Consider the following 22,496-nt stretch of genomic DNA (forward strand, 5'->3'; position numbering starts at 1 on the left):
GGGATGCGCGTCCCCTCGCGCAGAGCTAGGATTGGAGGGGCCAAGCGCGTAAGGTGGGGGTGTCTGCGGTGGGAATCCTCGGAGGTCTGGAGGCCTCCGTCACAGTCTCCTGCGTGACCTTGGGCAAGTAACCTCCCCTCTCTGGGCCTCTCTTTCCTCGGCTGGGCACTAACAGTCCGCTGTGGGTTCCAGCATCCCAGTGCCTCCTCCTTTTGGCTGTGTGACCTTCCCACATTGCTTAACTTCCCTGCACTGCCACTTCTGCATCTGGAAAATGGGAATAAGAATCTTACTTCCCCGCCCTAGCCCGTTTGGCTCAGTGGATAGAGCGTCAGGCTGTGGACTGAAGGGTCCTGGGTTCGATTTCTGTCAAGGGCACATGCTTGGATTGTGGGCTCGATCCCCAGTAGGGGGCGTGCAGAAGGCAGCCGACCAATGATTCTCTCTCATCATTGATGTTTCTATCTCTCCCTTCCTCTCAGAAATCAATAAAAATAAAAAAATAAAAGAATCTTACTTCCCTTATGAGGAACTCAGGGAGATGGTGCATGGAAAACATTTAGCACGGGGCCAGGGACATAGTAGGGGCTCAGTAATATTTAGCTGCCCACTCCTGCCAACAAAAGAAAAACTGCCATTAGTCAGATATTTACCCAATCATCCAATCCACCAATATTTATTGAGTACCTAACGTGTACGAGATCCTAGGCTAGGTCTTAGTTCATCAACACAGTGACCTGGGGAGGCAGATGGCATTATCCCTATTTTACAAATGAGGAACCTGAAGCACAGAGAGGTTAAGTTCCTCACCCAAGGTCACACAGCTGGTGAATGTCACCAGTGCCAGAGTCAGGCCTCATGGAGATTCCAGGCCAGCAGTGGTCCTGAACACTCCCTTTTCCCTTGAGCTGAAAGTGAAACAGGGAGGTTTGGGCAAGAAGAAACAGGGCAAGCGCCACTGGGCCATTGTGATGGTTTGTGACTTAGATCATGAGCACCTGGGCTCCTGTCCACCACCAGCAGTATGACCGTGGGAATGTTATGATTGCACATCTGTCAAATACTCAAATGGGCCACCAACCAGCCCTTGCCTGGCTGACCTCATACAGCAGCGATTTTCAACCTTTCTTCATCTCATGACACATAAATGCGTTACTAAAAGTCTGCGGCACACCAAAAAATATACTATTTTTTGCCAATCTGCAAATAATAAGTATAATTTCGATACATTCACATAAGATGGCTATTGTTGTGTTGGCTGTTGTCATTTTTTTATTTGACAATCTAAGGGAAAAGAGGTCAGTGCCCCTGACTAAACAGTCAGGTATTACATGTTTAAAAATTTCTTGCAGCACACCGCTTGAAAATTGCTGACTTAGAGTGTTATAAGGTTCCAGAGAGCCTGTGGCTAGGATGGAAAATTATTAGCTAGAGTGAATATATGCATTGGTTTGTGGGACTGAACCAGTATATGCTAGTGAACCTGGCATATGCATTAAAAATTGTTCCCCTTTCACTCTTGAAAAAAAAATTTTTTTTAATTGATTTCAGAGAGGAAGGGAGAGGGAGAGAGAGAGATAGAAACATCAATTGTGAGAGGGAATCATTGATCGGCTGCCTCCTGCACACGCCAGTGTGCTGGGGATGGAGCCTGCAACCTGGGCCTGGGCCCTGACCGGGAATGGAAACGTGACCTCCTGATTCATAGGTCGATGTTCAACCACTGAGCCTTGCCAGCTGGGCCCCTTTCACTCTTAAAAGTGTCCCAGCTCAGACACTATTTCACAGGGTCATCCTACCATCAGCCAACATGGGGAGGCCTTGAGGAGAGTGAAGATAGGAGCTGCTGTTTGCACCCCTGGAGCCTGGCAGGAGGTGGGAAGGGTTAAATCAAAGCAAAAGCTTGGGGAAAAGGCCTGGTCTGGTCCATCCCGAGCCCACCTCTCCTCCCCCAGTTCCACCAGCTGCTCCTTCCTTGAACCTGGCCTCCCAGGGCAGGCCAGGGGCTCTCCGGACCCAGGAGGAAGGAGCCCCTTGGCCGTGAGTGAGAAGGGAAGGAGCATTCACCCAGCCCTACTGTGTGTATTAGATGAACTCGTATCCAATATTGATTTTCAACTCTTTCTAGCAGCCTGGGAGGACAGGTTTGTACAGCCCCATTTGGCACCTGAGGACACCGTCTCAGAGGGGTGATGTCACTGAATCTTTGAGTTTTGAGATAAAACAAGGGGGTCATGGGCTGTGCCTGGGGATCCCAAGGAGGCCCAGCCAGTACCCTTCTTCCCCCCTCCCTGGAGGCAGCTTTACTGAACCACCCCCTCCCATTGGCACCCTGGTTTCATTAGACCCCATGGAAGGCACAGAGAACCATAGGAACAGGAAACAGTAGCAAGGCATTAGCTCCAGAGCCTCTTATGACCCCTTCCCAGCAGCACCTGCTCTCTCTAGATCCAGCCCTGGAGGGAGCCAGCCCTGGGGGACCGGGAAGGAACAGGGCCGGGGCTTCAGCCTTCCTGAAGCAAATGCATCTCGGGGTGACTCCTGAGCATCAGCCGTAGTCACTGGGCGCACATGGTCCTGGCCCACACCTTTCATATGGGGAAACTGAGGCCCAGAAGAGGTAGGACTTTGCAAAATCACCCTGTGGAGTAGAGGCAGGGTGAGGCCTGGAATCTAGGAGTCCGACCCCACCCAGGCTGGGCCCTCAGATCACACCTTCCTGCCGTCCTCTCCCCACCACAGCTGCTGTGGGGGAAATCTGTACTTTATAGAACAAACAAAACCCAGCATCGGAAGACAGGGTCCACATAAGTCAATCTACCCACTGAAGCCCCGGTTTTATGATCATACAACTGGCCACGCAGTCAGCTACCAAGCATGGTGGACCATTGCTACCATCCCAGAGGAAGTCGGGGTACTACCTGGCAAAGGAACTACTTAGGAAACCAAACCAGGGAATACTCAATCTATCTCCCCCCACTCTCCCCTCCTCTCTCTCTTCTGGTCTCACATCAAAAGAGAGATGGAGATGTGTGCTAATTTAAGGAAAGTGCCAGATGAAAATGCACTTCCTGTTATTATATAGGGAGATATTTTTAAATGCATATAAATAAACATTTTTAATTTGCTTTAATGTTCAGGCTTTATAGCTGTAGAGCATGTGTTTTGTTGTACCCGTGAGTGGCGACTGTGAAGAATGAGGATCCAGATTGTTAGCCCATCTGGTGTGGTTCCGAGGAAGTGGTTCTGGAGCAGCCAGGCTAGGAGAGGATTGCCCTCCAACGCTGCCCTGTCCCAGGCCTGCTGGGCCCCAGGCTCTGCATCCCCTTAGCTGGGCCTCTCAGCCACCCAGAGCCAGGCTGGTTTTCTTGGAGCCCCACAGTCCTCTGTCCCCCCCATTGTAACCTGTTACACACACACACACACACACACACACACCCGGGCTGCTGGAGACTTCCCATGTGAGAACACTCCACTCCCAGCCCTGAGCTGGGTCCTTCCTGGGGCTGGGCTGTGACCCTCTCTGCTCAGCCCACACCAATCTCTGGGCAGTCAGTGATGGCCTCCACTAGACTGATGTTCTCAGCATGGCATGAAGGGTCTAGAAGGGAAATCGTGGTGCTGATGGGCATGTTTCTGGGTCAGTAGAGGCCGTGACCAGGCCCACGGCCTTCAGGCGAGGCCAGATCTGACTTTTGTCTGGACGCCGGGTCTCCAGTATCAATGAGCCTGCCAACCAGCTGGAACATCCCGCAGCACTGGGGTCTATGAGGACATGAGGGGGTCCCTTTCCTGAGTCTTACAACACCTGGTGGAACTCTCCAGACGACAGGGAACTCACTGCCTCACAAGCCAGCCGGTGGCACGGCTTGGAAGTTGTTTTAGAGAAGTTTCCTTTCTCACAGCATTCACCCCACTTGACAGGTGATCACCAACCCAACCTGAGGGCCCCACCCAACCCCTGGTCTCCCATGTAGGTAGCAGCTGCGGCTCACCCAGCCTGCCAGGCCTGGCCCCTGACCTCCTGCCAGGAAGGTCTTCCGGTAGCTGGGGACAGGCTCGTCCCGCCTCAGATCTTCCCAGCCACCATCTGTCCGCAGCATTGGGGGTGGGGTAGGTAGAACATCAGTCAGGCCTGGCAGCCTGTCACACGGGGATGCAACAGCTCTATGAGCAGGTGGCAGAAACCCAGAACTTACTATGTGCTGGGCCCTGTTCGGAGATAGGTTATTTTTTTTCCCCCTCCATTTGACAAATGAGGAGGCTGTGGCTCAGAGAAGCTAAGTAACTTACCTGAACTCTCACAGCCTGGACGTAGTTAGGCTGGAGCCCAGGGCACCTGACAAAACCTACTACTAAACACTGAGTCACAGCTCAAGTGTGGCCCTCCAGCCCACAGAACCCCCACTGCAGAGCGCAGGGTGTCCAGTGGGGTGCCGGCAGGTGCTAGTAGGGGGCTCCTGGGCAGTGAAGCATGGGGAATGCTGGACTAAAGAAGATTCAAGGGGTGTCTTTGCTGTGGTTAGAGCCTTTGCTGTGCTGATGCACCACCGTGACTCTCCCAGAAGGGTCGAGTCTGTAGGACTTTCCAAACTTACTTGACCAGAGCCTTTTGTTTTTGGTCAACCAGCTCCCCAGTTTTAGATGGGGCACGAGGCCCAGAGAAGGGAAGTAGTTACCTCAGGTCACACAGCAAATGTTTTTGATGATCAGAAAACTATATTCACTGCCAGCCACCCTCCCACCAACCCTCTTCTGCTCCTGGGACCCTGGTCCTTTCCCTGGTACACCTGGTTCCCGTGCTTTAGATGCCCAGCACCTTCAGTGAGGCCGCCTCTCCCACGCCACCACCAGGAGGAGAGAGAGGAGTGCCTGCTGCCTTGCAGGGGCTTGTGTGTGGGAGGGATCCACCCCGTGCCTTGTTGTCATGTGCCCCAGGAGCAAAGGGCAGGCTGTGCACACCTTTTATGGCTGGGCCACCTCCCAGAACAGTAAACAGAGGGGCAGGCAGCTGGCACTGGAGCCCTCCAGGTAGCAGACTCCTGGCCACCTCTGAAAGGGAGTTGAGAACAGCAGCTTTTCTCAGGCGTTTAAAAAATTATACATTACGTTCATACAGCTCAGATTCTTTATTATCATTCCTCCCTTCTTGGCCTGACAGCACTAGTCCTTTAGGCACCTGTTCAGACCTCACCTCTTCCAGGAAGCCTTCCAGGCCCTCCAGGAGAAGCGCAGTCCCTGAATGCTCTGCTCTCTGAGGCCCAAAACATAACTCAGACTGGGGACTTCTGGGGGGCACAACCATGCCTGGCACGTGCGGGTGCCCAGTGAATTTTGTAAAATCCTGAGCTGAAAGTGTCTGAAAAATTCAAAAGACTGCTCTATTGAGTCTGATGATTCTGCTTACAAAACGGACTTAAAATTTTACAGGGTCTCATAGACTTACTCTAACAATGTCATGTTTTAATCGTTCAAATGCATTTTAAAGGTGACCTTGTTGTAGGCCGACGGAGGCTGTAAGGGCTTATGCAATTGTCAGGAAAGGGGGAGGATGATTTAGACTTAACATTTCCTTTAATGCTACGTAAAATGATTTTTATACACCTTTAAAAAGAGGAAAAAAGTTTATTCTTGAAGCTGTATCCAAGAGGTTCCACTCTATGTACAACACTTGCCCAGCTGTGAGCTCTACTTGGTCCAGAGAAGTCCTCTGAGGGCCCAGGGGCAGCCTGGTGAGGTGGGACTTGGCAGGGAGGGCTCTGACCTCTGTCCCCCTCCAAGGGCCTCCCCCACCCTGGAGCCCCATTGAGAATACTAGTGAGGGGACAAGGCTCTGCAACCCGGAGGGGACAGTCATCAGAGCCTCTCGGGCCCATTCCTGTGGGCTTTTGCTCTGCGTCAGCCTGGAGAGGTTCAGGGTGTGTTAGGATGGGGGCAGGTGGAGGCGAGGCTGCAGGACCAGGCAGGTGGGAGCTGATCACCTTCCTCCCCACAGGCCAACATTCCATCTTCCCTCAGCTCCATCTCCTTTCTCCAGGATCAGTCTAGTCCCTATAGCAGCCTTCTGCCCTTGAACCTACGGAGAAGGAGATAGGGATGGGGACTTATCTTGACTCCCACACCCAGCCCTCTAGGGATGGAGACCTCCCACCCTGGGTTCCTTTATCCCCCTGAGGCCTAGAAAAGGAAAATGTCCTTATCCAAAGAGCTCGCTGCACAGATTGGCCAAGGACACACAGGGGTGGGGTGGGTGACTTGTCCAAGGTGACGCAGAAGGTCAGTGACAGGGCTGGGACTCAGACCAGGCCTCCTGAGCCCCAACGGGAGCCACATTCCCAGCATCTGAGTCCCCAGGCCCCCAGCCCACAAGGCTGGGCGGGGGGCTAAGGCAGATACTCCTCCTTGACAGGCATTGGGGAGGAGGCGCCCAGGAGGCTAGCGGAGCTGGGGCACAGGCCCCCCAGGGGCGGCCCAGCGGCCGTGGGGGTGACTTCGTGGGCTGGCAGTGGTGGCTGTGGGGGCTGCTGCTGCTGCTGCTGCTGCTGTTTCTTCTTGTTCACTTTGCGCTCCTTTGCTCTCCGGTTTTGGAACCAGATCTTCACCTGTGGTTGGAGAACAGAGGTGGGTGGTGCGGAGACCCGGTGACAGTGAGAGGAAGGGAGGGAGGACAGCTGAGCTCTCACTTCTTGATGTGGCGTTTGTGGCCTCCCTCCTGCTCCCGCCACCCAGACCATTCGTGGACCCTGAACACATTCTCCTTTCAAAAACGTGCTCCCCTACTCTCATGACAAGCTTTCCTGTAGCCTTCTTCTTCCCCATCTCCCAAGGCCATCCTCTAACACCCCTCCTCCAGGAAGCCTTCCCTGTTCTGCCTGTGACTACTCCCTTGTCTGTATTTAAACAGCACTGATCATAGCTGGCTTTGGTCTATAACTAATCAGGTCCCCTGTCTCCCTATTGGGAATTAGGGATATTGGGTTTTGTTGAGGGAGGAGAGGATTTGGCAGTGGCTCAATGTCTGCTGTGCTGTGTGACCATGGCCAGGAGGCTCGACCTCTCTGTTCTCCTCCTTTGACTGAGCTCCGTAATCTGCCTGACAGCCTGGAGGCCAGACTCCCAGTGCTGCTCCTGTGGCTTAGGTGGGGGTCCCACACACCTGCCGTTCAGTTAGCCCCAGGTTGGCAGCCAGCTCCGATTTCCGCCGGATGGTGATATAACGGCTGTAGTGGAACTCCTTTTCCAGCTCCAGGCGCTGGTGGTCGGTGTAGACCACGCGGTACTTGTCTTTGGTCCGGGTCTTTCCTGAGAAGCAGAGGGACCAGGAGGGGAGGTGAGTGTGGAGGGGCAGCCTGCAAAAGGCACAGGCAGGGTCCCCAGCCCTTAGAAGAAGGACCCTGAGGCGGGGAGGGAGGTACACCCCAGCCCTGGGGGTAACAATCATTCCCCCCAGGCGCAGGCTTGACGACTTCCTGAGAGGCAAGCACTTTGGGGAGGCGCTGAGGCACAGAGAGGGGAAACAACTCTCGCAGGGTTACACAGCAAGCTGCTGGTGGGGGTGGGTTTCCATCCTGGTCTGCTGACCCAGAGCCCTGCTCTGATCACCAGCTCCTCCAGCTTTAACCCAGCAGCTTTGGGTGTGGCTACATGACAGGAAGTCGGGGAGCCTGTGGAAAGTAGCTTCCAGGGCTTCCCTGACCATGTGAGTCAGAAAGCCTCGGCGTACAATCTGCATTTTTAATATGTTCCCCAGGTGGTTCCGTTCCAGGTCCTCAGACCACAGGTGTGAACACCAGTGAGATGGAGGGACACCTGGCAGGCAAAGGCAGGTGGAGGCTAATGATGGCAGCTGTTCCTTTCTCCTGTGCAGAGGAGAGCAGGGAAGAGCCACTGTAGGCAAGGCGGACGCTTGCTGGACTGTCCTGGGTGTATGGCACCTCAATTCCTATTGAACGTGGCTGCTGATGACCCTTGAGGACCTAGAAGTTACCTTAAGAGGCCCTAGCCCTGCCCAGCCAGCGTGGCTCAGTGGTTGAGCATCAACCTATGAACCAGGAGGTCATGGTTCAATTGGCCAGGTTGCCGGCTTGATCCCCAATGCGGGGCGTGCATGAGATACCAATCAATGATTCTCTCTCATCATTGATGTTTCTATATCTCTCTCCCTTTTCCTTCCTCTCTGACATTAATAAAAATATATTTTTTAAAAAGAGGCCCTAGCCCTGAACACCAAGCCCTGAGCTAGTGGTGAATAGGGGCTGATCTTCCTGAAGCCATCTACCCTTCTGCCTGGGCCCGGGCACAGAGCAGGAATGACTGCTCAGCTCACAAGTACTTACTGAGCTCCTGCTGTGAGCCAGGCACTGGGGTACATCAGGAAAAGCAAAACTGAAAGATTCAGGGCTCCAGGCAGAGTGAACAGCAAGTGCAAAGGCCCTGAGGCAGAAACATGCCTGACATCTGACATGGGTAAGAAACAGTGAGGCGTGGCTGGAATGTACTGAGGAAGGGCGGAGGGGTGGCTGCCCAGAGCCTTATAGGCCATTGAAAGGACTCCGGGTTTTCCTCTGTCTGGGATGGGAACCATTGCAGGGTTCTGAGCAGAGGAGACACGAGGTCTGAAGTACGTTTCAATAGCTGCTGCATGGAGAACAGATTGGCAAGAAGAAGCAGGAAGCACAGAGAGACCTGCAATAACGCAGGAGAGAGAAGGCGGTGGGTTGGCTTCTACATGGGACTCAGCCTGGGGCCAGGAACTGGATAGGAGGACTGACTGGGGTTAATGTCAGGGCTTATTTTGGGGCTGGGATCAGAGGTCTGTCTGGAGAGAATATTAAGAGTCATGCTTGGACTGGGCTGGTGTGGAGGCCTGACTAAACATGAGTTTTCTTTGTAAAAAGCTGAGCACATGGCTATAAATAGGAGGCACATGCAAGCACTCAGACCAACACATGCGTCCCACCAGGGCATGGTAGGTCTCTGAATCCCTATCAATCCCCCCTCCCTCACCCAAGTGCCCCCATAACACCCCAGCCTTCACCTCTATCTGGGTCACAGCTCTGGTCTCCCCTGTCCTTCAGCACCCCTGTCCTAACTACCCCACACCCCGATCCAGGCCCCACCCCCTCCACCAAGCCCACGCAACTTGGCAGGACAGCACTGGGCTCCTCCAGAGCCAAATGGTTTTGTGGAGAATGGGAGACAACAGATCTTACTGGGCTCTTTTCCCTGGTTTCCTGCCAGAGCAGCGGAACCACGCTGGACGCTCCCACATCTACTGCCCTCAGCTCACTGCCCGACGCAGCACGGGACAGCCTCGGCTCGCCGCCCGGCCTGGCCCAGGAAAGGGACAAGGGAGTGGCTGCTAAGGCTTTGGTCCAGATGGAGCCCCTCCTCGGCCTAGAAAATTCAACGCCAGCTCAAAGTCAGTTCTGCCTAATGCCACCACCCCCAGAGCCCAGAGCTCTGCACCCACAGCCCACTGGGCTCGCCGGGCTAAACCCAGAAGGGGTCTCTATAAATGAAGAGACCACAGTTCAGGATGGTTATACAGCTGCCAGAGATCCAAATAAGAGAGGCCCGGTGGGTCCTTCCAGTCCAGCCTCCCTGTGTGGTCAGGGTCACTGAAGGCCCTGGCAGTCGGACTCACCCAAGACCACGTCCCATGGCCTAGAGCTCGCGCTCTCCGTTATCATTCACAACTCCCCACCCACCAGGTTTAGGGGCTGCAGGACTTGCCATGGACCCCACGTAAGCATTGGCAGCAGAAGCTCAAACAGCTGACCACCCATCTACTTGTACTTCTGGGGGCCTTGGAAATGCCCAGAAGACTCACAGCCTGAGGTGGGGAATGAGGCTCCCTGCCCACCCAAACCTCAGCCTGAGATTCCAAGGAGTGGTTATGCAGTTACCTGTCCCCCAAGACACCCAGCTCTCACTCCCATCCTTTCTCATGAGCAAGCAGGGAATCATTACACCCATTTCATAGATGGGGGAAATTGAGGCTTAAAAAGGGGCCCTTGTATGAACCCTGACCTCTAGCCCAGCTCTTCCCAGAGTCCAGGTTGGGGGTAGGGGGTGAGGCCAGTTGGGAAGTGGGACTCTATCTGCATAATTAATTAGTCCTCTCTGTTCTAGCAAGGCGGCCAGTGAAGACACAGCCCATAGACCTGGTCTTCCCCGTCCCCCTTCCCCCTCTGGGCCCAGGAGAGGGGCTGGAGGGCTCAGGAACCTACTGACCAACTTCTATTGATAGAGCTGCTCAAAACACAGAGTTTAGAAAATGGCTCTGCTAAAGAACAAACTGTTTGCTGTCACACCATGTGGTCCAGGAGCCAGGGAGTCCCACAGGAGCCCAGCTCGGTGATGTGTAGCCTCATTGAGCATCACATACCGCTTACCCAATCAACCCACCTCCAGGAGCAGATCCCACAGAGAAATGTCTAAAGCTGTAGCTGTTTGAAGCGATGTAAGACTAAAATCACTGTACATGCTACAGGTAGGGAACATGTTAAATAAAAGATGGCACATCCATGGAGACGAGCTTTATGCAATCATTCGGAAGAGACTGTAAAGCTCCATCTGTACCAACATGGAGCAATGCCTAAGATATTTTGTTGAGTAAAAATAAAAGCAAGATATTGAATGCTGTGAATAATGTTATTGGTTTTGTATAAAAATGGGGACACACACACTCACATATACCCCATCACATGTTTGTGCACCCGTAGGGTTCTTTCTGAAAGAATACACAAGAAGCCATTAGCAGGAGCTGCCTCTGGAGAGAGAACTGGGGAGCCCCAGGTAGGAGGGAGTTTTAGGGATGCTTAAATTTTTACCATGTACAGATGTGAACTTGTTTTTAATGACAGGATCCCTGGGCTCCAGTCACAGCTCTGGGCCAGAACTCCTGAATGCCTGCCCGAAGCTACCCTCACTCCCTTCCCCCTCCTAGGAGCACCTGTGCCACCCTGAAGCCCAGGAGGGAGGGAGCAGGGAGGTGCGTGAGAGTGGCGGGGCGGGGAGAGGGCCCAGGATCAATGATTTACAGGCTGCTGGGGTGCTGGGGCTGAGGGGGAAGTCCAGGCTCCAGTAACAGGTGTCTGATGGGGGCCTCCGCGCCCAGCCACCTAATAAATAACTCTCTGGGCCAGATGCCAGTGTGAGTGGGCAGGGGGAGAGTGGGGAGCCCCCAGATCTTCAGGAGTGAGCATGGCAGAGAGAGCATTGGGTAACTCACCCAACTGCGAGGCTCTCTCTCTGCTCTGGCTTTGGGACTTGAGGAATGGCCACCCATGTGCACCAGACCACCGTGGAGGTCAAGATCCCCATCCCCTCAGTGTGCACAGCAGAGGCCCTGGAAGTTACAGGCTAATGGCACAAACACCTGGACAGCAGCCTCAGAACTGGCAGGGAGCTTGTTAGAAAGCACAGATTCTAGCCCAGACATTCAGACTCAGTGGCATTGAAATAGGGCTCAGGGATCTGAGAGTTGAAGAGCTCTCTGGTGACCCTGACGCGTGGCTGTGCAGTACAGCTTCTCACTGGCTGCGTGACCCACAACACTCACCTCACCTCTCTGAGCCTTATTTTCTTTACTATAAAATGGGGATAATTATTATTCTAATAAGGGCCAACATGTCCACAGGTCAGGCAGCTTGTATATACCTCTCAACAACCTATGAAGTTGTGCAACTATTATTCCTATTTTATAGACGGGGAAACTGAGGCTCAGAGAAGTCCACACATCTGGCAGGTGGGATTTAAACCCAGGTCTGTCCAGCCTCAGATCAGCACTAGCACCTACCACAAAGTGTAAGTTCTCCTGGAACCACCCAACCGTGGTATGTCCAGGGGATCACGGGAGATGGATGGAGGACGCCTCGCACAGTCCCTGGCATGCAATGGGTGTGTGGGGAAGGGTAGATCGCATCCATTTCCAATAGTGGCAGGACAACCATATGGCAGGAATGTTGGGGAATGATTTGTGCAATGGGTGGTGTGTTAGACGAGACTGTTTATTTATAAGGTCCTTCCAACTTGGAAACGCGAAGCTCCCAATGTTTGTTGATTCTCTGATTGTGTTTGTTATTGTTGCTGAAAGAATTCTAAGGCTGATTTCCCTGTCTGAGAGTCTAGATGCGGAGCCTGCCCAGCTGGAGGACAGGGGGCAAGAGCCACACAGCCTTCAGCGGGGCCTCCCCATCCAGCCTGGGCCAGGGGAGGACAGAGTCCAGACTCTGCCTCAAGGGCGGGGTGGGTAGCGCCAGGAAAACCGAGTGGACTCTGGGTCAGCACTTCCTTTGCCCTCTTGTGGCCCTGAGGGATGACACTGCCGGCTCTGGCTCTCAGAGCCTGGGACACAAATCCAGCCCTGGACCCTCTGTCACCCCTCCCTGTGTGGTCCAGCCCTGGCTGTGCACCTAATTCCCCCAACACACAGGCGCTCCACCCCTGATCTACTGCATCTGGCCTGTCAGCGGGAGTCAGCGGGGCCTCGGCCCAGTTCTGTGTCGTCTGTATGGCCTTGAGTGAGTCCCTTTCCCTCTCTGGGCCTCAGTTTCTCTTGTGCATCAGAAGAGGGTTGGGGTGTCAGCTTTGAGGGCCCTGTAGTTTCCGAAGTTCTGGGAGGGCAGCTCTGAGCCCTCCCATAAGAACCAGACACCGCCACCCTCACCCCCTCACTGTCCACTACCTGGGCAGCACCCTCAGGGTGGGCATGGCCTGCACATCCTCCAGCCAAGTGCCTCAGACACATGAGGGGCAGGAGGCACCTGTCTGTAGCGCTGGTCTGGGGAGGACAAAGAGAAATGGAAGCTTAGGGACCTTTTGCAGGAGGGAGCTCGGGGAAGGGGGAAGGACGGGGTGGCCATGGAATCCCACCGCCAGGAGTCCTGAAACTGGAGTGGGGAAGGAGAGACGTACTTCACTGGAAGGAGGGTGGGCAGTTTTCAGTATACTGAGGAGGAGGAAGGAATTACATATATGTTGAGCATGCAAATAACTTTAATATAAAACATGTGAGGTACTACCCAGATAACATATATAAGAGGGCTGCAAAGGTGGCAGGGTAGCCCTGAGGTGGTGACGCTTCTGGTGAGGCCTGATCCTAGCAGCTTTGCCACTGTCCTGAGATTTGGGGAAGGCTCGCTACACAGGGGGAGGGGGAGGAGGGAGGGCCCGAGGGGAGTGGTCCTCAGACCTGGCTGGCCCCTGTCTGACCACCCTTAGCTGAAGGAGTTGACAAGTGGCTGAACCTCTTTGGGCTTCCTTCCCCCTGGGGAACAGATGGACGTGAAAGCAGTTTGTAAAGGGCAAAGAGCTATGGAGACGACCAGGAGAACTGAGCTATTTGTAGAAGCGGATGCTGGAGGCTCCCCTGGGAGAGGGAGGAATGCCGCCTGATGGGGAGCAGCAGGGCAAAGAACACGCTGGCCTGGGTGTGGGGAGATCTGGCTGGGCCACTGACTGCACATGTGGTGATCGGTTTGGGTCTGTTTCCTCATCTGTGCCGCCAGGGGTGGGACCTCTGCTGTGGCAGCCCTGACCCGGCCAGTTCCATGATGGATAGACGTGTCTCGTGGGCCATGAAGCTTTCTTTTGGGTTCTCGACTGGGTCCTTGTTCCTGCTGATGCTCTATCATAGCTCCTCATTCAAGCCCCGGAGCAGGGGTGAGGCTGGCATGGGGTGGGGAGAAATGGCCTGGCCAGCCACACCAGGATCCTTGCAGCCTCGGGCAAGGTTCTCCTCCCCACTGTCACCCTCCCCCCCGCCCCCCCAGGCCACCTGTGTGCCATCCCCTGCCCTCTCTTCTCCCTGCGGGTCCACAGCCTGGCTTGGCTCTGGGAGGCAGCGAAGAGGACAGAGCCTTCAGAGTCAGACAGACCCGATGGCTCTCACCCGCCCGGCCACGGGCCGGCTGTGTGAACCCAGACAAGTCACTGAACCTCTCTGAACCCCAGTTTACTCATCTGCGAAGGGGGGACATGAATTCCTCCTTATACACTGTAGTTGCGGAGATTAGATGTGACGATCTATTTAGCGGGTAATTAATGAAAGCTAGCTGTGACAAGGAAGATAACGATGAAGAGCACTTCGAGATGGAAGAGGCCGGAGAGATTCCGCGACGGAGAGAAAGGGGCCCATCTGGAGTGGATTACCACCCTCAGAACTCTTGAGAGGGGCTTTCCTGCACTGTCCCCTGGGATGGCTACCAGCCACACGTGGCTATTTCATACTTAAAGTAATAAAACAGAATTGAAAGTCAGGTCTTTAGTCACATCAGCCATATTTCAAGGGCTGGAAAGACACATGCAGCGAGTGGCTAGCATTCTGGACAGCGCAGATAGACAGCATGCTCATCGCACAGGAAGTCCTATTGGACAACCCTGCCCTTTTCTAGCTCACTGTGTGACCATAGCAACCCCCTCCCCTCAGTGCCCGGCCCCTCCTATGTTCTGTGAGGGCAGGCACCATGCCACCTTGCTCGCCCAGTCCGTACCAGTGGCTGTCACACTGCGAGTACTTGCTGGATCTCGTTGAGTACATAACACAAACCTGCTGTCCTGGTCTTCCTGACCTAAGAAAATAGCCCCATCCTTCAGCCACTCAGGCCAAAGGCCTTGCTGGTACTTCCCCACTCCCAACATCCAATCCATCAGCCGGTCAGCTCAACGTCCTGTCTGTCCACCAGCACTGCTTCCACAGCCGTCCTCAAAGCCACTAATCTAGTGCACAAATGCGCGGTTCTGGGGTCAGAAATACCTGCATTTGAAAAAAGGCTGAGAAATGCAAGGCTCAATAGATGCTAGTTCCTTTATTACTATGGTAGATGCTTGGTATTTGTTTGTTAAAGAATTCATTCCCCTCTCTCACTGGGGGGTGGCACTGTATTAGAAACAAACAAATGAAATAATTACAAACTGTGATTAGTATGAAGGAAAGCGAGCACAGAGCTGAGAGCTGGGTTTGGTGGTGGGAGGTGGGAGGCATACTTCATTTAGTTTGGGCGAGGTCTCCTGGAGGCGGCAGCATTTAAGCCAAGACTTTTAAAGGTTGAGAAGGAGGTTTCCATGTCACCGATGGGGACGAATATTCTGGGAAGGGAGAAGAGCATCTACAAAGGCCCCAACGCAGAAGTAAGCAGAGTCAGGGGCAGACAGTGCCAGCTCCCTGAGGGGACCCTGTCTGCCTTGTTCTGGAGGGAACCCCCAGCACCTAGAAGAATGTTTGGCACAGAAGAGACACTTGGAGAAGATTATTGCCCACAGGCCAGCCTGCCTGAATGAATGAATGAATGAATGAATGAGGCACATAATGAGTCTGGAGAGGCTAGCAGAGCTGAGCCCTGGGATAAGGGGTTTGGATTTGATTTCAAGAGCAATGGGAAGTCACCGGAGGGTGTTGAGCCTGGAGCATCAGCCCGGGCTTTCAGGAACACCTGCTCCCTCTCTGTCACGCGGAGGGATCTAGCCGCCCCTTTACGCACTGAAGGGGTGAGTGTGGAAAGAGGGCTTAGCTTGTTAACACAATGATGGACCTGATGCCAGATGCAATTGTTTCCAAGTCCCAGGAGCTCCCAGACAGACATCTGAGGGGTCAGCCCATTAAGATAACTTCCTCCTGACAAGCCAGACACTACTGCTAACAAAGCCGTTTTGGACCTTCAGAAAGACTCCCTCGGCTCTCAGCAGCAGTATCTGCCAAAACGGGGGCGAGAAAACACTCGACCAAAAACAGCCTTCTGCCACCTCCTAACTGGGTCATCCCCCTTCCCAGCTACATCTGAGAGATGAGGTGTCACATGGAGCTCCTGCCTTGAGAACCAGTTTTAAACAGCTCGGCCCCTGCTGTGCCCACCCTCCCCCTCCAGCCTCCCATAGCTCCTCCCTGACTGGCCTCCTTTTTCCCCACCTGGGCCAGGGCGCACATGAAGGGGGCTTGGGCTCCTGTGCCCAGGGTGTTGCTTTGTTCGATAGGGGCTCCTTCGGCCGTAGTGTCCGGGCTGGAACCCTATGTCTGAGCTGTGTGAGCTTGGCAAGCCACCTTACCCTCTCTGAGCCTCATTAACTTTATCTGTAAAATGAGGTTAATAATAGAACCTCACACCTCTGAGGGGTGTTATGAGGCTTAGGTGGAATCACTCAGGCAAAGTTCTTGGCACAGTGCCTGGCACACGGTAAGGACTCAGCCAAAACCACAGTTATCAGGTTTATCATGAGCTCCTACTATGGGCAAGGGATGGTGAGAAGGACGGAACTGATAGAGATAAATACAGCCAGTGGTAAATGTTGTTAATACAAGGGCCTGAGGGAGTGCCAGGAGGGAGGAACCAAGGAGGGCTTACTAGAGGAGGTGACCTGGGAGAAGGAGCAGCATTTGAACAGGTTGAAAATGTAGAAGAGGAAAGGGAGGGTTGTTCCGGTTGAGAGGCCCAGACTGGGGAGGCAGGGTGTGTGCTTGAATGCACCTGCTAAGGACGAGAAGAGATGGTCAGAGCTACCGATGGTCACTGAGCACCTACTATGCCAGGCTTGGGGGTCTAGGTACCATTGCTTCACGGTGCAATTCTATTGTTATCCTTATGTTACAGTGGAAGAATAGGAAGCTCGGAGAAATGATCCAAATTAGCTTTCTTGATGCTCACACAGCTTCTAACAGAAATTCATTCACAGTTAAGGCCCAGATCTTAACTGTTGCAAATAAGCATCTCTTCTCTGGGAAAACCAGTGGGAGAGTAGCTTCAATAGTGGGTTGGGGGCCAATTCTCAAAAGGGCTTCAAATGCCACAAAAATGGAGCTGGATTTTACAGCAACAAAATGGCATAAAATGCAATGGCAATTCCATGGCAGTGGGGAGCTATGCAATGCTCTTGAGCAGGGGATGTGTCTGGAAGAGGTAAATCTATTAACGGTGTAGAAGGCAGCTGGGACATCAGAGAGGCTGGAGTCTCGAGGCCAGTGTGGTGGCTGTGGCAATGGGCCAAGGGGGAGGGTCTGGAATGTGGTGGGCAAAGGAGTGGTTCATCTCTCCATGGACCTCAGTTTCTCCATCGGAAAGCTGAAGGGGTTGGACCAAGATCTAAACCCTGTTGCAGCCGTCTCATCATCTGAGTGAACATCTCCCTGGTTGTGTGGGACCTCAGCCACCCTAACGGGTCATTAACCAGTGAAGCTGTTTATTTGACAGAAGGCTGAATTAGGACCCTCTTGATGAAAACGCTGGTATTTATAGATGCAAAGGGGGGAGGCAAACAAATAGAACCCCTTGTAGTCACTTCCTACCCTGGCCTCAGTCAAGTGACAATAGTCACTTGGAACTGTTTAATATTTTGATTGTGGAATGAAGGCCAACAGCCTCTCCCTTAGCTTCCCCATTTTCACTGGCACCTCCTTAGAATAAGGCCAGGACTTAGTCCCAGCCTTAGCCATGCCAATTCCCAGGTGAGGATGGCACCTCACTGTCCCAGCAGGGAGAGAAGAGCAATCATTGGCATGAACTGCTTGCCTGGACAGTCATAGGTCCCATAGGGTCGGGACCTCAGAAATCTATATCAAAGCCAAGATTTCACACTTGCCCTGTTCATCCATTCAACAAAATGTATTGAGCACCTGCTAAATGCCATACACAGAGCTGGGTGTCTGGAATGTAGTGACAGGCCAAATAGACATGGCTCTAGACCTCATAGGTGTTTACCTTGGTGGGTGGGTAGGGGAACAGACCACACACAAACACACCAATAAGTGAATACATTGCAGTCGGGGTTAGTGCTCTAAAGGAAACATGGTAAAGATTATTGGTGGATACAGGGCAGTGATGGCGAACCTATGACACGCGTGTCAGAGGTAACACGCGAACTTATTTTTTTGGTTGATTTTTCTTTGTTAAATGGCATTTAAATATATAAAATAAATATAAAAAATATAAATCTTTGTTTTACTATGGTTGTAAATATAAAAAAATTTCTATATGTGACACGGCACCAGAGTTAAGTTAGGGTTTTTCAAAATGCTGACACGCCGAGCTCAAAAGGTTCGCCATCACTGGTATAGGAGGAGTCTTTCTTGAGAAATCATGGAGGGCATCTCTGAGGAGGTGACCATTAAGCTGAGACCGGAAGGGTGAGAAGGAGATAGGCCTACAAAAAGTCAAGGAAAAGAGGTTTCTGGAAAGAAAGAACAACACATGCACAAGACCTGCAGTAGGACATGGCATGCCTGAAAAGCTAAAGGAAGGCTTGAGTGACTAGTTTGGTGGCTGAAGGGAGAGTGGCCTAGGTTGAGGTCAGGATGGCAGGAAAGGACCAGGTGCTGATGCTCTACAGTCTCAGAGCTCTCAGGAAGGAGTGAAGATTTTGCCCTAAAAATGATGGAAAACCTTTGGAAAATTTTTAACTGACTCATCCAGCATCTATTCTAGTCCAACATCCACTTGTGTGAAACTAGAACATTCCTTCCAGACTCTGGGCTTCAGTTCTCCATCTGTATGTCTGGTCTCTAAATGTCCAGTTCAGATATTGTAGAATGCTAGAGCCTCACAAGGGAGGGAAAATGGGCTGGCCAAAATGGCACCAGGAGATATGGTGACCAGGGAGCCACATTTGCAGGAAATCCAGCGGGGGGCGGGGCGGGGGGGGGGGTGGGCAGCATGCATGACTTTCCCTCTGCCATCTGAGACAACAGCGTGGACACAGCAAACAACCCTGAGAGAGCCTGTATCTTCCTTGCCCAGAAGGAAAAACTGAGGCCAAATAGGGGAGGGACTTGGCCTCTTTCTCAGGGAGGGTCTGTAACCCCACCCCAATTCTGCCTGAATCTCAGGAGCACTGGTCAAGAGCCAGATGCCCCCTGGGCCGACGGGAAGAGTGTCCAGCTTTCAGAAGGCTCTTGCCTCCTTGGCAGAATGGGTCCTACCTGACTCCTCGGGGCAGCCACTTTCCTCAGCAGCCCCCATGCCTCCCTTAGCCCTTCCTTCTACAGTCTGGGAGCAAAGGGAGAACGGTCCTTTGCCTTTAGGCAGAGTTACTCCTATGCCCCCTTCCTCCTGGGAACAACTGTGTCCAAATGACTTTTGAGACCAGAGGCTGAGTTGGGCTCTCAGCTCCTGTGCCGAGAGAAGAGGTGATTTACCTGACTGACATCGCATGGCCTGCAAGCTCCCCCAGGCCTCTGACCCCCACTGGCCCACTCTCTCCGCTTCACACAGTGAGGGCCTCCCTGCAAGTCCCGCCCCTACGGAACCTCCCATCCATCTCCAAAGCCACCCAATCAGCAGGAAGCAACAACTGGAATAGTGGAGCAGGAAATGCGGGCTTCCTTCTCCAGGGAACACACACAGAACTGCAGGACCCTGAGGGTGTGGCCCCACAACCCTCTCTTATATAATCTAATGCAAGGATCTCAACGGGGGTTTATGGATAAAGCTTCTAGAACTCCTGAAACTGTCTACCAAATTAGGCAACACTCTTTTCTAGAGATTTGTACTTTCCATTAATTTTTCAAAGAGGTCCTTTTGTAACTCAAACAAAGATACGAGACCCTTCCCTTTCCTGTCAATGGTAAAACTGAGACTCAGAAAAAGATGACTGACTTAAGAGAAGCTGTTTAGAGAATTAGCCCAGAGGCTTGGTGATCAGGCTGCCAGGTTTCAAGCCCCAGGCTCACCATTTGCTGGTTGTACCGCTTTGTGCAAGTATTTAACCTCTCTATGCCATCCTTTCTTCATCTTAACACTGGGGTGATAACAGTACCTACTACAGTGTAAGAATTAAATGAGTTAACACATGCAAGATCTTGGGTCAGTGCCTGGTCCTTTAGTACGTGTTCTATAAATGTTAGCCAAGGGGCAAAGCTGGGCCATCAGTCCCAGTCCTCTGAGGCCTCTGGAGGCAGCTAGGATGTTATGTATCCCCGAGCCTCCCAAGAAGGTGGTCTGATTGCAGCCAGACCTGTAGCTACCGATCAAGCCTTCCCCAGCATCTGCCCCCTGGGTGAGCTGGGCATGTGTGGAGACTTGGGGGTGAAGAGAGAGAGGAGGTGGGGAAGTCCCAGGCTCCCTCCCAGCTGGGGGAAGGGGAGGAGGGGCTGGACATCAAAGGGTGGGCAGGCCAACTTCCCGCCCACCAGGCCAGGTGGCCTTTGTCAGGACAGGCCCGACACAGTCAGGACAATGGGGTATCGTGTTCACTTTCCGGCCAACAGGAGTCACTACCGAGCCAAGGCGCAGCCTGTTACATGACAAAGGGGGGACCTATAAAGGAGGTCAGGCCGCCCCTCATTAAAGCTGGGCCTTTGTCCTGCCCCCTCCCCTGCCTTTGAAGAGGGTGGATCAGAGAGGCCTGCCTGGGGGCAGGAGGTTCACAGGCTCAGGAGCCAAACAGCAGCCACCTTCCCAACTGCTCCTGCTTTCCCCTCCCCCAGGGTCAAGAGTTCAGGAAGGACCCTGGATGGGAAGGTAGGGAGCCCCCCAAGCGCCAATCTAACCAAAGAGACTCTTTTTCAGTCCAGATGATATGACCCACCGATCTCTTCACTGTCAGGGGGATTGAGACCGGGAAAGGGAAGAGCCTGACCGCATCCTTACCATCAGGGCACCTTCCCTTCTGGGGTGGGTGTGCAGCCTCCGCTTGGGGTTGGGATGGGAGTGGAAGAAACCGGTGTGGCTAAAAGAGCCCTGGGATAAAAGTCTGGGGCAGCGTTCTAGTTCCAGCCTTGCCTGTACCCACACTGCACGCATCTCTACTTCTCAGGGCTCAGTTTCCCTATCTAGACAGACAGGCTGTGCTTCCGCAGGCTGGTATTCGGAAGGGGAGCTGAGAGAGCAGTCCCCAGCGCCAGAGTGGTCGGAGGCTGCACTCCAGGGACCCCAGCAGGGCCGGAGCAGAGGTCAGCTGGGGACAGACAGGGGGTCAGACAGGGGGCAGCCGGGCCTCGCCCTAGCACCTGCCGGTGCCCAGGGGAGCCGTTCCTTGGAGGCGCACGGCCAGGGAGGGGTCCTTACCGCTGCCACCGCTGCCTCCCGCCGACACGCTGCGCCGCATCCACTCGTAGGGAGTCCGCCTTTGCGCTCCGGGCGAGGACGGTGCGCCCGGGCAGCCAAGGGGCTGCGCCAGGAGGCCCGGGCCAGGCCCAGGGGGCGCGGGCACCGCGCTAAAGTCCGGAGGGGGCCCGAATGCCAGCGGGACCGGGCTGGCAGCCGGGGCCGCGGGGCCCGGGCCATAGGCGGCGGCCCAGTCGTCCTTGGGCACCGAAAAGGGCGCGCTCCAGGCCGCAGGAGGCGCGGGGGCCGGTTCCACATGCGAGTAGCCGGTGAAGTCGGGGTACTGCGGGGGCCCCGGGGGCGGGGGCCCGTAGGCTTGCGGGCCCAGGCCGAGACTCGGGGGCCTGGCGGGGCCGGGGTACACGGGAGAGTCCTTGTCCAGCACATAGCCCACGTACATGGTGGCCGCAGGGACCCCCGCGCATGCTGGGCCCGGGAGCCGCCGCTGCGGGCCGCCCCGGCGAGCACAGCTCACCTGAACTCGCCGCCCGCGGCCGGCGCCCCACCCAGCCTTTTATAGCCCCGGGCCCGCGGCCCCAGCTGGGGCGGGTTTGCATTTCAAAGCGGGGGGAGCCTCAGGGCCGCGAATCAAAGGGGGAAACCCGTCGGGGGCGGGGGGTTCAAAAGGAGACAAATTGCCACCCCAAGCGGGAGGCGGACGGGCCGGGGCCTGAAGATGTGGGGACGCGGAGGCGCCTCCCGGGCCCGCGTCGAGGCGCGCGAAGTGGAGGAGCCTCCGGAGGGGCCGGCGGCCCAGCGGCTGGCCTGGCACCTCCATCTCCCCGAGGAGGACAGAGATCCGGGGCTGCCGGAGACTCCAGGCCTGCGGCACACAGCCACCAGGCCTGCGGCACACTCAGCAGTGACCAGCCCGAGGGGAGGGCGCAACCTGACTTCAAACAGGGCTCCTGTCTGGAAGGTAGTGGAATTCTTCATCTTTTGGGGGCAGGGGTCACGACCCTTCTGAGTCTCCGATGAAAGCTGTGGATGTTTTTGCCGGGAAAGTGCACATATGCACATACACAAGTTCTTCCAAGAGGTGGGGCAGGGTCATCCTCGGGAGGGGCGTCCTAAGGAACTTCTCACAATTCTCTTGGCGGCCCCCTGCCCCCTTTGTTTTAATGAGAGGTTACGCGAACGAACGTAGAATTGTATAGTGAACCGCTAGATACCCGGCACCCAGCTTCAGCCATTATCAAGATTCCTTTCATCTCCTCCCCGTCTTTTTTTGCTAACGTATTTTAAAACAAATCTTAAACAGCCTGTCATTTTACCCCCACATACTTCAGCCTGCAACACATGGGCATTTTCTTACATAATTTGCCATTGTCACATCTAATAAAATTAACACAAACTCCTGGGTATTATCTAGCACCCACCACTCCCAGACTGGCAAGCATTTCACCGCAACCCAAGTGGAGGGGCGGGTGGGCAGTTGAGGGGCCATGAGTGAGCTGGGAG

General features: G+C 54.2%; 1 protein-coding gene across 1 annotated transcript; it reads right to left on the reverse strand.

The window, feature by feature from the left end:
* Positions 1-5,605: 5,605 nt before the first annotated feature.
* Positions 5,606-21,510, reverse strand: CDX1 (caudal type homeobox 1). Its single transcript, XM_070417109.1, has 3 exons — positions 20,997-21,510; positions 7,157-7,302; positions 5,606-6,602 (listed from the first exon to the last, which is right to left on the reverse strand). Exons 1-3 carry the CDS (start codon positions 21,433-21,435, stop codon positions 6,384-6,386), a joined length of 804 nt encoding a protein of 267 aa, XP_070273210.1. The 5' UTR covers positions 21,436-21,510; the 3' UTR covers positions 5,606-6,383.
* Between the last annotated feature and the right edge of the window lie 986 nt (positions 21,511-22,496).

This window comes from Myotis yumanensis, unplaced genomic scaffold (genome assembly GCF_028538775.1).
Source record: "Myotis yumanensis isolate MYYU_CA2020_CCGP unplaced genomic scaffold, mMyoYum1.0.hap1 SCAF_5, whole genome shotgun sequence".
In the NCBI taxonomy this organism is placed as follows: Eukaryota; Metazoa; Chordata; class Mammalia; order Chiroptera; family Vespertilionidae; genus Myotis; species Myotis yumanensis.